Below are 14,977 nucleotides of genomic sequence, written 5' to 3' on the forward strand. Positions count from 1 at the left end.
GGGGGGGGTTTGTGCTGGGGGGGGGCTTTCCAGTGGGGGGAGAGAGAAGATGTGTACTGGGAGGGGAAATTGGGATTTTTTAGGGGTAGAGAATTTGTGCTAGGAGGGGTTGATTTTTTGGGGGGAGGGCATTTGTGCTGGGGGGCAAAGATTTGTGCTGGGAGGGGTGATTTCAGCAGAGGGAATGATTTGTACTGCGAGGAGGGAAAATTATGCTTAGGGGGAGTGAAAGGGATTAGTGTTCAGTTTTTTGTTGAGGAAGATCTTTGTTGCCACATAATACTTATAGATCTTGGGGGGGGCGCAGTTTGGCATGTTCGCCCTGGGCTCTAGAAGACCTTGTCCCAGCATTGACTCGAATACAAAGCTTTGATATCAATAGCCACGAGCAAGGCGTCTGGAGGGATGTGGATCCCCTCGATGCAGTTTAATAGATCTGTAATATCTTGTATGTATGAAGGCAATCCACGAACATGTGGCGTTAAAAAGGTGTCAAAGAATTTGCTGCCATTATCGGTCAGTGACCCAATCTTGGAGACTATCGTTCTCCCGAGGGGTGCATGGATATTCTTAGGGGTTTTGAGCATGGCGTAGAGGGTTGGAGTACGCGGAAATTTGGGAATCAGAAATTCCAAGGTCTCTTGATCAATCAAGCCTTGCAAATAGGCCCCTTTTTCAGTCTATATTTTTATATACATATATAGATTTTGTCCAGATCTAATACTATCTGCACAAATCCCCCTGATCCACTGTGGGGGGACCTTTGGCGGCTGAAGATATTGTTTGGAGTCACTGGTAAGCAGTTATGCTCCTTATTTTTCTCTGCTGCGTTGTTATAACTATTGTTTATACTGTTTGACATATTATATTCAGACTCCTTATGACTTTTTATCTACAGTGTCTTGCAAAAGTATTTACCCCCTTGGCATTTTTCGTGAGGATTTGCCTTGTTTAATTTACAGAACATGACCACAACTTTCAAGATGTTTTTATTTAATTTTTTTATTGTGAAGCAAACAACAAATAGGACAAAATAATAGAAAAAGTCAATGTGCATAACTATTCACCCCCCTAAAGTCAATACTTTGTAGAGAAACCTTTTGCACCTATCAGAGCTCCAAGTCTCTTTAGATAAGTCTCTCATCTTACCACTGGGATTTTTGCCCATTCCTCGTTGCAAAACTGCTCCAGCTCCTTCAAGTTGGATGGTTTGCGCTTGTGAACAGCAATCTTTAAGTCTGACCACAGATTTTCTATTGGATTGAAATCTGGGCTTTGACTAGGCCATTCAAACACATTTACATGTTTCCCCTTAACTCAAGTGTTATTTTAGCAGCGTGTTTGGGGTCATTGCCCTGCTGGAAGGTGAACCTCTGTCCTAACTTCAAATCACACACAGAGTGGTACAGGTTTTGCTCAAGAGTATCCCTGTATTTAGCACCATCCATCTATCCATCAACTCTGACCAGTTTACCATTCCTGATGCATGATGCTGCCACCACGTTTCATTTTGGGGATGGTGTTCTTTGGGTGATGTGATGTGTTGGGTTTGCGCCAGACATAGCATTTTCTTTGATGGTTAAAAAGTTAAATTTTAGTCTCATGAGACCAGAGCACCTTCCTCCATATATTTTGTGAGTCTCCCACATGCCTTTTCGCAAACTCAAAACGTGCCATGTTGTTTTTTGCTGAAATGGCTATCCCTCTGGCCACCCATTCTCTGCTGTGGAACTCTGCAGCTCAATCAGGGTTACCTTAGGTCTCTGTGCTGCCTCTCTGATTAAAGACCTCCTTGCCCGATCCGTGAGTTTTGGTGTGCAGCCATCTCTTGGCAGGTTTGCGGTTGTGCCATGTTCTTTCCATTTGGTTATGATAGATTTGATGGTGCTCCTAGGGATCATCAAAGATTTGGATTTTTTTTTTATAACCTAACCCAGACTTGAACTTCTCAACAACATTGTCCCATACTTGTTTGGAGAGTTCCTTGGTCTTCATGGCAGTGTTTGGTTAGTAGTGCCTCTTGCTCAGGTGTTGCAGCCTCTGGGGCCTTTCAAAAAGGTGTGTATATGTAATGACAGATCATGTGACACTTTCACTAATTATGTGACTTCCGAAGGCAATTGGTTGTACCAGAGCTTTTTATGGGCTTCATAACAAAGGGGGTGAATACATACGCACATGGCAATTATTTATTTCTGAAAAATAGTTTTATGCATATATTTTTCTAATTTTACTTCACCAACTTAGACTATTGTGTTCTGATCCATCACATATAATTCAGATTAAAAAAAGGCAGTAATGTAACAAAAAATAGGTAAAAAGCCAAGGGAGGGTGAATACTTTTGCAAGGCACTATATACCATCTACTTTATAGATTTATCCTCCTAAAGAGCGGTCCTACGATCGTAAAATTGTTGAGGACTGTATAAATCTGTGAACATACTCTTTAACCAATTATCAAGCCTGGAAGTGTAGAAATATCATATTACTGTATTGATCTTCCCATTGTGTTTATAATTTCTGTTGTGATTAATATTTTTATGTAATAAATTTATTTTATGATAAATCTAACCTTGTGATCTCTCTCCTCTGTTCCATCTCTGGTATTACTGGGAGGAATAGTGTTTCATGCCAGTGGAAGGAATAGCGCCCCCAGGGCCACGGTCTGGAGGCCCCTGCTTTAGGCTGGGTTCACACTATGCAAATTGCATGCAGGTTTCTCTGCATCCAATTCACATGACAGGAAATTGTGACCGGCTCTCTATGGAACCGGTTCATATATCTCCGTTGCGGCTGTGGAGCGGCTTGGCTCCATTTCAGGGCCAAATTCAGGAAAAAATTTGGCCCTGATTTAGCCATGAAATGGGGAACTGGGACACACCGGACCCCTGCTGCAAGCTGCATCCGTCGGAGATGTGAACCCAGCCTTAATGTATAACTATAGACAAAACTATTTAATTTAGGACAGCGTAAGAGAGGGTTATATTTTTACTTTCACTTCCTGTCACATAGCCAAAACAGGAAGTGAGGGAAATCCCTGCAAATTACAGAATCTCTTGGGCACCCCAGGTCACCAGAGCTAGTGTCCCCATTGCAAGATTTCCCCTCTATTACTTTACTGGGCACAACCCAAAATGTGGGATTTTCTTTTACTTTCAATAATGGTGAATAGAGAGGGTGGGGACACAGACAGCAACAAAAACTGACTGGTGTTCTAATTCATCTACCCTCTATCCAAATCTAAAAAACATACATTGGTACTTTGACATTGAATATCGTTGTTATGGCAGCAGATAGTTGCCATAACCCTGGTATTTTTAAAAAGGCAGACAATCCGCTTTCAGATAAAAGTGGTCTCTGCAAGATCACTTTTATCAGCGGTGGGAGAGGTGACCAACCGCTGCATCCCAGTCATCGGCGGCTCTGGTAAGCGGCAGCGACAATCCGATCCTTTCCCCTCAGAAGCATGAAGTTGAGTGAGGGAATGATGGCCCCCACTCAACTCCATACCATTGGAGGACGGAAGCTACGTCAAACATCACTTCCACCCAATAGTCTTAAAGGGGGTCTTTTTTTTTTTTTTTACTGCATTTAACTCTAAATGTGAGATCTGACGTCTTTTTGACCACAGATCTCACATTAAAGAGTTCCTGTCATGTTTTTTTTCTATTACAAGGGATGTTTACATTCCTTGTAATAGGAATAAAAGTGATCCAAACATTTTTAAGGGGACAGTGTAAAAATAAAAAGTAAAATAAATAAGAAAGAATAAATGTAAAGCTCAGTGTCTCGCCATGCTTGCGCGCAGAAGCGAGTGCATACGCAAGCCGTGCCCACATATGTAAACTGTGTTCAAACTTGCGTATGGAGAATTTTAACCCCTTCCCGACCATCTGCGGCAGGTTGGCTCCCCTGGGCGAACTGACGTAGCTGTACATCGGGTCGCCATTTGACCACTAGGGGGCGCGTGTGGAGCCAATGTGCATGCCTGTCAGTTGCGATTGCTCCAGAGACAGAATGAAGATCTGTCAACGTAAACAGACACATCTCCGTACTGTCAGGGGTGAGGAGAGCGATCTGTTGTTTATACCAAGTATGAACAACTTCTCCTCACCCAGGCAGTCTCACAACCCCATTAGAATGACTCCCTAGGTAATAAAGTTAACCCCTTGATAGCCCCTTACTTTTAACCCCTTCTCTGCCAGTGACATCAATTTTGTTTGGTTACGTCATACGGGCGCAAAATTGTCAGTCAAAGCGACGCAGCGCCGTATCGCAAAAAATGGCCTAGCCATTTCTTTTTTAATTAAAAAAAGTGTGTTTTTTCCAAATTACAACGTGGCAAAGTATTCTAACGACCGCCATTTTATTCTCTAGGGTGTCTGGAAAAAAAGTGTCAGAAATAGGCCCGGTCCTTAAGTAAGGTTGCTTTACCCAACATGGAAAAATACAGTGCATCTGGAAAGTATTCACAGTGCTTAACTTTTTCCACATTTTATTATGTTATAATCTTTTTCCAAAATGGATTAAAATCATTATTTTTCTCAAAATTCTACAAATCGTACCCTATGATAACATTAAAGAAGTTTGTTTGAAATCTTTGCAAATTTATTTAAAATAAAAATGTAAAAAACTCACATGTACATGATTATTCACACCTTTTGCTCAATACAGTATTACCTCGGATTGCGAGTAACGTGGTTTACGAGTGCTTTGTAATAGGAGCTATTATTTAATAAAAATCCTGATTCTGTTTGCGAGCGTTGTCTTGTAAGACAAGCATGATTCAAGCCAATGGGGTGTGCAGTATTGCATTTGTGCAGGTGCGCCGGTGACACTCAGAGCTACGCGGAAAACACTCCGTGTTCCCAAGTGTCTCCAGCACGCCCCACCTCTGGCCACATGGGGTAGGTACTGCATGCAATAGTAGTCACTGTGGTATGGATTATCTTAGTTTCCATTATTTCCTATGGGGAAACTTGCTTTGATATACGAGTGCTTTGGATTACAAGCATTCTTCTGGAACAAAGTATGCTCCTAATCCAAGGTACCACTGTACTTTGTTGAAGCACCTTTGACACCAATTACAGCCTCAAGTCTTTTTGAGTAGGATGCTAAAAGCTTGGCACACCTATCTTTGGGCAGTTTCTACCATTGTTCTTTGCAGGACCTCTCGAGCTCCATCAGGTTGGATGGGGAGCGTCGATATATAGCGATTTTCAGATCTCTTCAGATCTCTCCAGAGATGTTCAATTGGGTTAAAGTCTGGGCTCTGGTTGGGCCTCTCCTTTGTTTTCTTGGCTGTGTGTTTAGGGTTGTTGTCCTGTTGGAAGATGGACTTTCTCCCCAGTCTGAAGTACAGAGCGCTCTGGAGCAGGTTTTTATAAAGGATGTCCCTGTACATTGCTGCATTCATCTTTCCCTCTATCCTGACTAGTCTCCCAGCTCCTGCCGCTGAAAAACATCTCCACAGCATGATGCTGCCACCACCAGGCTTCACTGTAGGGATGGTATTGGTCAGATAATGAACGGTGCCTAGTTTCCTCCAGGCATGACACTTGCCATTCAGGCCAAAGATTTCAATCTTTGTTTCATTAGACCAGAGAATTTTGTTTCTCATTGTCCGAGAGTCTTTCAGGTGTATTTTGGCAAATTCCAGGTGGGCTATCATGTGCCTTTTACTGAGGAGTGGCTTCCATCTGACCACTCTACCATACAGGCCTGATTGTTGGAGTGCTGCATAGATGGTTGTTCTTCTGGTAGGTTCTCCTCTCTCCACAGAGAAACTCTGTCAGAGTGACCATCGGGTTCTTGGTCACCTCCCTGACTAAGGCCCTTCGCCCCATATCACTCAGTTTGGCCTGGTGGTTCCAAACTTCTTCCATTTACAGGAGAATGGAGGCAACTGTGCTCATTAGGACTTTCAATGCTGCAGACATTTTTCTGTACCCTTCCCCAGATCTGCACCGTGATACAATCCTGTCTCGGAGGTCTACATACAATTCCCTGTACTTCATGGCATACATTGGTTTGTGCTCTAACATGCAATGTTAACCATGGGACCTTATATAGATAGGTGTGTGCCTTTTCAAATCATGTCCAATCAAATGAATTTACCACAGGTGGACATCAGTCAAGTTGTAGAAACTTCTCAAGGATGATCAGTGGAAACAGAATGCACCTGAGCGCTTTTTTGAGTATCATGGCAAAGGCTGTAAATACTTATGTACGTTTTTTTTCTTTTTTTAATGTATGTGCAAAGATTTCAACCAAACTTTGTTGGCGTTATCATTATGGGGCATTGTTTGTAGAATTTTGAGGAAAATAATGAATTAAATCCATTTTGAATAAGTCTGTAACATAAAATGAGGAAAAAGTGAGGCGCTGTGAATACTTTCTGGATGCACTGTAACTGGTTTGTTCATCGGTCATTTACCACAGTGCAGATCCACTTCAGTTAGCAGGCCAGCCGACCCCCTGCTGAATTGAAGTTGGAACAGGATGGATGTGAGTTTTACTTTTTTTCCCCAGACGCGAGTTTGTTTACATCCACCAGCCCATACAGCTTTGTGAATCTTTCGATCAGGTCCACCTATCAGTTTTTCAGATGGACCTGTAAAGAAGCCCATGTAAAAAAGTGTAAAAGTAAAGATGCACTGTGTTCAGTTTAACCTCTTGTTCAAGCCAGCCAGTCTTTGCCCGACAGCAGGATTCTCTTTAATAGGAAATCCTCACATATATGAGGGATAAACGCAACTATATTTTTCTTTTTCTTTTTTGAAAGGTAAGAATAAAATTCTATGTATATAGAGCTTCCAGCCAGATGGTGGATCTCCTTTTTCACAAGTTTACCAGGCTAACTTCAACTGCTTTGCTAAAAAGGAAAAATAAAGCATTCATACAAAACTTAAAAGCTGAAGCACAGATTACTCACACATTATACTGATAGCAGGAATGACTCCTCCTTTTTGTGCTGTACATAGTTTTAACTAATGACAGTCTGTATGAAAAGGAGAAATCTACTGCTTTGCACTCTCCTTAGAAAACTAATATGCTCTTCCCACCTCATATACGTTTATTTGTAAGAAGAAGCATCTGTTTAAAATATATACATGTAAAAAAAAAAAAAAAAAAAACAAAAAAAAAAAAAAAAAACAGCCAATGCAACATACAAAAATTGTCCACAATGAACAATCACTGAGCCTTTTATGGAGCACTACAATAACCTCTTTCTCCTCTCCAACCCCAGTATTCCCACTTTTTGTGTCTTACCCTGAAAGATATTGGGGTTTGATTTACTAAAAGCAAATGGGCTTTTCACTTTGCAGGGGAATTTTCCTGTAGCTTAGTGAATGAGGTGCAGTTCTGCTGGCTTACATCATCTAATCAAACTAAAAAACGTTTCTTTCGTATTTTCCTTGAACATTATTAGGCATTCTTGGCAAAGTAAATTTTCACTAACATTTCACGTGAAAGAAGAACAATTCCCTTGCAAATTGATTAGCCTATTTATTTTTAGTGAATCAACCCTACTGAGTCTTTATCAGCTTTTTTGCCATGCAGTATAGCTCTTACTCTTATGGCACATGCCTTTTCTCAGCGGAGGTGTTTTTTTTAAAATCATTTTATGTTTTTATATACGCTATTGTCCTTTTATTGTTCTACATCAACTATTTTTTTTATATACTAATTGCTGTTTCAAGATCAGGGTCTAATCCTTACATTGGTGGAACACTTGGTGTTTAGAGATGAACTTCCCAGTGTATGTATATAAATGTCCTGGGTGGCAAGCGGTTATACCAGGATCATGGCTGCAGATCCCTCCATCACCATGATAAGCAGTTGCATCAGCTATCCACAGAGGAGTTGAAGGAACATCCATTCCCCAGTCTCCTCTGTAAGGAATGAAGGATTTAGTCACTTTCAGTTTCAGAGCTGTCTTCCGTTGACCATTACAGCCAGGAAAGCAGCTGATTAAACTGATCTGTGTTTGATCAGCTTTATAAAAGGAGAGACATCAGGGGTCTAATGATGACTCCATCAAGAGTACAGTACTGCCCAAACTATCACAAGTTCACTCCCTGTGATAGCAATAAAGCTAAATGAAAAAGAAAAGTATTAAATAAATAAAATTAAATATTAAAAATATATGTGCCAGACCTACAGTACGTGCAAACTCAAACGCGCATGTAGGTCTGGCATATACAGTTACGTCCATATATATTTGGACACAGGCGCAATATTTTTTTAGGTATTTACCAAAACATATTTAAGCTATAGTTATATAACAGATATGGGCTGAAAGTGCACACTCTCGGGTTTAATTTGAGGGTATACTATGCATTCAAATCGGAGGAAAGGTTTAGGATTTACAGCTCTTAAGAATATGCAACCCCCACCCCCCCTTTTCAAAGGATCAAAAGTAGTTGGACAATTGAATAAAAAGCTATTTTATGGCCATGTGTAGGCTACTCCTTTGTTATCTCTTCATTAATTAAGCTGTTAAAAGGCCAGGAGTTGAGTCTAAGTGTGCTATTTGCCTTTGGAATCTATTGCTGTGAACCTACATCATGCGTTCAAAGGAGCTGTCAATGCAAGTGAAACAGGCCATTATAAGGCTTCAAAAATTAAACAAATCCATCAGAGAGATAGCAGCAACCTTAGGAGTGGTCAAATCAACAGTTTGGTATATTCTGAGGAAAGAATGTACTGGTGAGCTCAGCAACATAAAAAGGCCATGAAAGAAAACAGATCCTCTCTTTGGTAAAGAAAAACCGGTTCACAACATCCAGACAAGTGAAGGAGACTCTCCAGGAGATGGGCGTATCATTGTTAAAGTCTAAAATCAAGAGAAGACCTCACAAGAGCAAATACAGAAGGTTCACCACAAGGTGCAAACCATTCATAAGCCTGAAGAATTGAAAATCTAGATTAGACTTTGCTCAAAAACATCTAAAAAGCCAGACCAGTCCTGGAAAAGCATTCTTTGGACGAATGAAACTAAGATTAATCTGTATCAGAATTATGGGAAGAAAAAAGTGTGGAGAAGGCTTGGAACAGCTCATGCACACAATGTCATCTGTAAAACATGGTGGAGGCAGTGTGATGGCATGGGCACGCATGACTTCACGTGGCACTGGGTCATTGATGTTTATTGATGATGTGACAGAAGACAGAAGCAGCCGGATGAATTCTGCAGTGTTTAGAGATATACTATCAGCCCAGATTCAGCCAAATGCAGCAAAGTTGATTGGACAGCGCTTAACAGTACAGAGGGACAATGATCAAAAACACACTGCAAAAGCAACCTAGGAGCTTTGGAAGGAAAAGTGGAATATTCTGCAATGGCCGAGTCAATCACCTGACCTCAACCCAACTGAGCATGCATTTCACTTGCTGAAGGCAAAACTAAAGGCAGAAAGACCCACAAACAAGGAACAATTGAAGACAGCTGCAATTAGAGCCTGGCAAAGCATCAGAAAGGAGGAAACCCAGTCTTTGGTAATGTCCATGGGTTCCAGACTTTAGGCAGTCATTGCCAGTAAAGGATTCTCAACAAAATGTTAACCACTTAAGCCCTGGACCATTGGCTGGCCAAAGACCAGACCCCTTTTTGCGATTCGGCACTGCGTCGCTTTAACTGACAATTGTGCAGTCGTGCAACGTGGCTCCCAAACAAAACTGACATCCTTTTATTCCCACAAATAGAGATTTCTTTTGGTGGCATTTCATCACCTCTGCGGTTTTTATTTTTTGCCCTATAAACAAAAAAAGTGTAAATTTTGAAAAAAAAAAACGCATTGTTTTTAACTTTTTGCTATAATAAATATCCCCCAAAAATATATATAAAAAGAAAAAAAAATTTCTCCTCAGTTTAGACCGATATGTATTCTACATATTTTTGGTAAAAAATAATAATAAAAAAATCGCAATAAGTGTTTATTGATTGGTTTGCACAAAAGTTATAGTGTCTACAAAATAGGGGATAGATTTATGGCATTTTTATTAATTTTTATTTTTTTACTAGTAATGGCGGTGATCAGCGATTTTTTTTTATTGTGACTGCGACATTATGGCAGACAATTTTGTTTGCTGGTCGGCAGGCGGTTAAACATGAACATTTTATTTATGATTATATTCATTTTTCCAATTACATTTGAGTCCCTGAAAATGGGGGGGTGGGCTGTGTGTAAAACTGGTTGCAGTTGCTAAAATTTGTACTTGATATTTATGTTCAACCCCTTGAATTAAAGTCTGCATTTCAAATTCATTTGGATTGTTTTATTTTAATTTTATTTTGGTGGCATAGAGCCAAAAAGTATGAAAAATTGTGCCTGTGTCCAAATATATATGGACCTAACTGTATACGTAAATGGTGATTGGTGCACACATCGTCACTTATGTCAGATTCTAGCGCCATGGTTCATGTTTGACTCTAAAATTATAACCTGTAAAGGCTTTTAAATTGTCGTCTATGGCCAATTTTAGATACCATAGTTTGTCACCATTTCACAGGCGAGCACAATTTTAAATCTAACTATTTAGTATCTATTTACCAGACACGGCATTATATTATATTTTTAAAAACATTTAATATATTGTGTTTGCACTAAAACTCATTCAAATGTATTTTTCCTGAAAATTTGTGTTTGATAAACGGCTGAACAACTATCATGTGAAATAAAAACAGCCACCATTTTATTGTCCAGGGCCTCTGCTTTCAGAAAATATATAATGTTTGGGGGTTCTAAGTAATTTCCTAGCAAAAAAAATACAGATTTTAACATGCATGTGAAAAATGTAAAAATTTCCCTGGTAGGCAAGCAGTTAAATTATTGGATTGGTGTGCCAAATGTTTTTATGTTTTAGAAATTAACTATTTGATCTTTGATCATTTTTTATTTGGAATTAAGTTGTAATATTATAGCATTGGGTGTCATGAGGGTTTTTCCTGTTTGGTGTTATTGTTGTTAAATTCTCCTAGGTTCACTAGTGCCGTTTCAATTGGTAGAATCCCCATTTAACAATCATTCAGGTGTTAAGATTCTGATTGTCAGAAAAGAATGTAAGCATGAAATGTGTTTTCGCTTTACTTATTATAAACCAGGCTGTACACAGGGAGTGGATCAGGCAGGAGGAAACTGAGGTAGGTGTTCACATCTGGGTTACAGAGGTAGGATTAATTTGATCTGCAATGCCCCCCTAGTAACTGTGCTCTAAATTAGTTTTGAGTGGTATTCTGATATAATTTTAATCCTTCATAAAATGTGGAATAAAGATACATTGTATGGATTATGCTTTCAGAAACTCAAAGTGCTCTAGGAGTGCCTCCATCAACCTTTGTTACCAGAGGAGTCCCCAGTGCATAGCGGTTTATACATATGTGGAATTTAGGAAATTAAACAACATAAAGACACTTAAAATACAAAAATCTGTAGATACATATAAATATACACATTTACGAGTTGTTAAAGGTCATTTGATTTTAGGTTCTACATAAAACTGGCATCCATCTCGAACACTATATGAATGTAAGGCTCGCTTGCTGAATTTCATTTCTTCAGGTCCAAATGGAGCTTCATGGTCCAGGTAATAGACTCGCATATTGTTTGTGGACAACTGTACTAAAGTTTTAAGTTGCTTCTTAAATTCAGCAACAGTTTGATCAAGGCGAACACTTATCGTTTGCACTTTTTCTTCATAGTGAATGTCAACACTGGCTTGGTTCTGTGGTCGGAGATCTACCTCTGCAAGTGGCTCCAACTTACCATACTTTGTAACCAATTCTTGATACCTAAGATAATATTAAAAAAAAAAAAGTTAACACTAATTTACCATGAAATGCCACTTTATGTTCCAATATTTTATTATTGCTCAAATATAGACATTATAACATGATCACATATACAGCACCAATACAACTGAACTGTATTAGTTGGACATTTTTCCATATAAATCAAACTGTGTGCATGGCACATATAACCCATTTTTAGGATATAAACAGTTTAGAGCAAGATTTCCAAAATTGTAAATAAAAAAATATATAATACAAAATTTAACATACATCATAAGTCCAAATTCAACTACAACAGGTAATAAGGCACCCAACAGTTTTCACACTCAAATTACATCATACCCAGGGTCGCGCTGGGTGCGCGCGCGCCTGCAAGCTGCTTCTTAAAGGGCAACGTACAGGTATGTTAATATGCCTGTATGTGCCCTTCTGCTGACGTATATTGGCGTGAGACGGTCGGCAAGCAGTTAAAGTATTAGCTGGAGTTTGACTTCAATTTGTTAGTGTAATTAAATCTGCTAGTACATTTAACACCCCCCCCCCCCCAGACTGACAATGCTGCTGTCCAAAAGTGCCCTTGTGCTCCTTCATCCAGACTAGAGGCACTCTAAAGCTGGTCACAGACAATTCAGCAGGGACCAGCCAGGATTCTAATCATATAAGGGCAGGCTGATTGTACCAAAGTTGATAGAACGATCAACTTGGTTGGGTACATTTAAACTGTTTTTTTTTTCGTGCGGTAGTTGCCAGCAACTATTGCCACTAATCACTGTATGTTCTCCCAGCAGGGACGGAAGAATACAATAGCTCCACTGGAAGGAATCAAGCAATTTTTGAAAATCTATGGCTAGCTTAATACTGGTTTGTTACTGGCCAGAGCACCAGGATGGAAACAGAAAAGAAAACTGATGCATCCACTACATCTAATGTTTGGTAAGCTAAAATATATTACATTTTTTGTTTTGGGTTTAATACCACTTTAACTACTTCATGCCCACGCTATAGCCAAAAGGCGGCTACAGCGCAGCTAACTGCCGGGTAGACGTCCCTGCATGTCCCCCTGTTTACATATCCTCTGCGCGCCAACCTCGGGCACGCATCGGGGAAGTTCTGTGTTGCCCGTGTCCCTTGGACACAGCCAATCACAGATCATGCTAAATGGCCAATCACAGCAGCCATTTAGCACTCGATTGGTGTGTCCAATGAGAGGTGATCTCATATGTAAACATATGAGATCATCTCATCACTGGCACTCCCTCCTCACACAGAGACAGCGTGTGAGGAGGGAGAGCTTCCGTGCTGCAGCGTCTGTGAAAAGTGAGTTAACACTCACAACACACATGTCCACCTGTCCCCAGTGACACCTATCAGTGCCATCTGTCAGTGCCATCTGTCCCCAGTGCCACCTATCAGTTCCACCTCTCCCCAGTGCTGTTAGTGTCATGTCACAGGTCATCAGTGCCACATATCAGTGCCACCTGTGTCACATGCCATCTGTTATCAGTGTCATGTGTCATCAGTGCCACGTATTAGTGCCATCTGTCATCAGTGTCACGTATCGGTGCCATCTGCCATCGGTGTCACGTCAGTGTCACGTGTCATTGTCCTGGTGCTCCAGGGCCTTCAAAAGTGTAATAGGTAGTCAACAAGTTAGATGTGTAATGTATGCTCCTAGAATACCTGACAGTGCTCCCTGCATGTTGGGCCTCTCTATGTGGCCAGGCTGTGAAAAAGTCCCACACATGTGGTATCATAATACTCAGGAGGAGTAGCAGAATGTATGAAATAACCGATTACAATGACAATTTTGTGGAAAAAAAAAAATCTTAATTTTGCAAGAATTGTGGGAAAAAATTACAACACCAAAAACCTCACCATGCCTCTTACTAAATACCTTGGAATGTCTACTTTCCAAAAAGGGGTCATTTGGATGGTATTTGTACTTTGCTGGCTTGTTCAGGTCGCAACCAGTACATCAGGTGTGATCAATTTTTTATGATTTGCACCACAGATTGTAGACTCTATAACTTTCACACAGACCAAATAATATCCACTAATTTGGGTTATTTTTACCAAAGATATGTAGCAGTATAAAATGTGGCCAAAATTCATGAAGAAAAATTAATAATTTGCAAAATGTTATCACAGAGAAAGAAGAAAAAGAAAAATGCGTATTTTTTTTTTCTAGATTTTTGGTCTTTTTTCATTTATAGCTCAAAAAATAAAAAACCCAGAGGTGATGAAATACCACCAAAAGAAAGCTCTATTTGTATTAAAAAAGGATAAAAAAATAATTTGGGTAGTCTTACATGACTGAGTAACAACGGTTCTATTTAATGACTGAGTAATTGTCAAAGTGTGAGAGCACCGAAAGCTGAAAATTGGTCTGGGCAGGAGGGGGGTTTAAGTGCCCAGTAGACAAGTGGTTAAATTTGCTGCCTATAATATATGGGATACAATAGTTCTGTATTGTTTCGGGTGAGAATCTATGGAAATATTTAACAGTGCCAACTGTGGTGGGAACACTGAATTTTTTAAGGCATTCTTCCAATGATTTACTATTGATTTACAATTGGTTTGATTTTGAAGAGTGCAAAATCTGGTGCAGCTGTGTGTGGTTGCCAATCAGCTTCTAACTTCAGCTTGTTCAATTACACTTTATAAAAAAAATAAAAAAACTGGAAGCTGATTGGTTTCTATGCAGAGCTACACCAGATGTTGCACTCTCCATTTTTAATAAATTAGCCCCAATGTGTAGTGCTGTACTTAAGAACTGCTTTCTGCCATGTTTCAGCTGAGAAGTCCAACCCCTGATCATTACCCCATTTGAGAAGGACAGGTGATTTGGAGAAATGTATTCTATTTTGATGAAAAATATACAACCAGAAAATACCTGCCTAAGTTGAGGGTAAAGTGTTATACAAATTCCAAACAGACATTTCAACCCCTATCTGCATTGTGAATAATTTTGATGAAAGTAATAATGGAGTTGAAGAAGTTCATAAGCCTCTGTTTTTTGGTAAGCATAAAAGATATTATGTTGAGTAAATAAATACCTGAGTACACCCATAGAACGGAAGTCAAACTGCGGCGCCTAATCATCTTCATAAGTGACAATTTAAAAGCCTTTACAGTTTATCAATTTAGAGTTACACAGGAGGTCTAGTGCTAGAATTAATGCTC

At 39.7% G+C, this 14,977-nt stretch overlaps 1 protein-coding gene across 5 annotated transcripts in view; it reads right to left on the reverse strand.

Annotated features, from left to right (window-relative positions):
• Positions 1-11,225: 11,225 nt before the first annotated feature.
• TBCEL (tubulin folding cofactor E like) overlaps positions 11,226-14,977 on the reverse strand; it is a 112,511-nt gene continuing 108,759 nt past the window's right edge. For all 5 annotated transcript variants that reach the window (XM_077457362.1, XM_077457364.1, XM_077457365.1 and 2 more), the window contains one exon: positions 11,226-11,794. In XM_077457362.1, the coding sequence (XP_077313488.1) occupies positions 11,476-11,794 (319 nt within the window). In that variant the 3' untranslated portion in view covers positions 11,226-11,475. The remainder of the gene's footprint in view (positions 11,795-14,977) is intronic.

The sequence above is a fragment of the Lithobates pipiens genome, unplaced genomic scaffold (assembly GCF_037356315.1).
Source record: "Lithobates pipiens isolate NorthernLeopardFrog02 unplaced genomic scaffold, aLitPip1_a1.2 Scaffold_27, whole genome shotgun sequence".
NCBI lineage: Eukaryota > Metazoa > Chordata > Amphibia > Anura > Ranidae > Lithobates > Lithobates pipiens.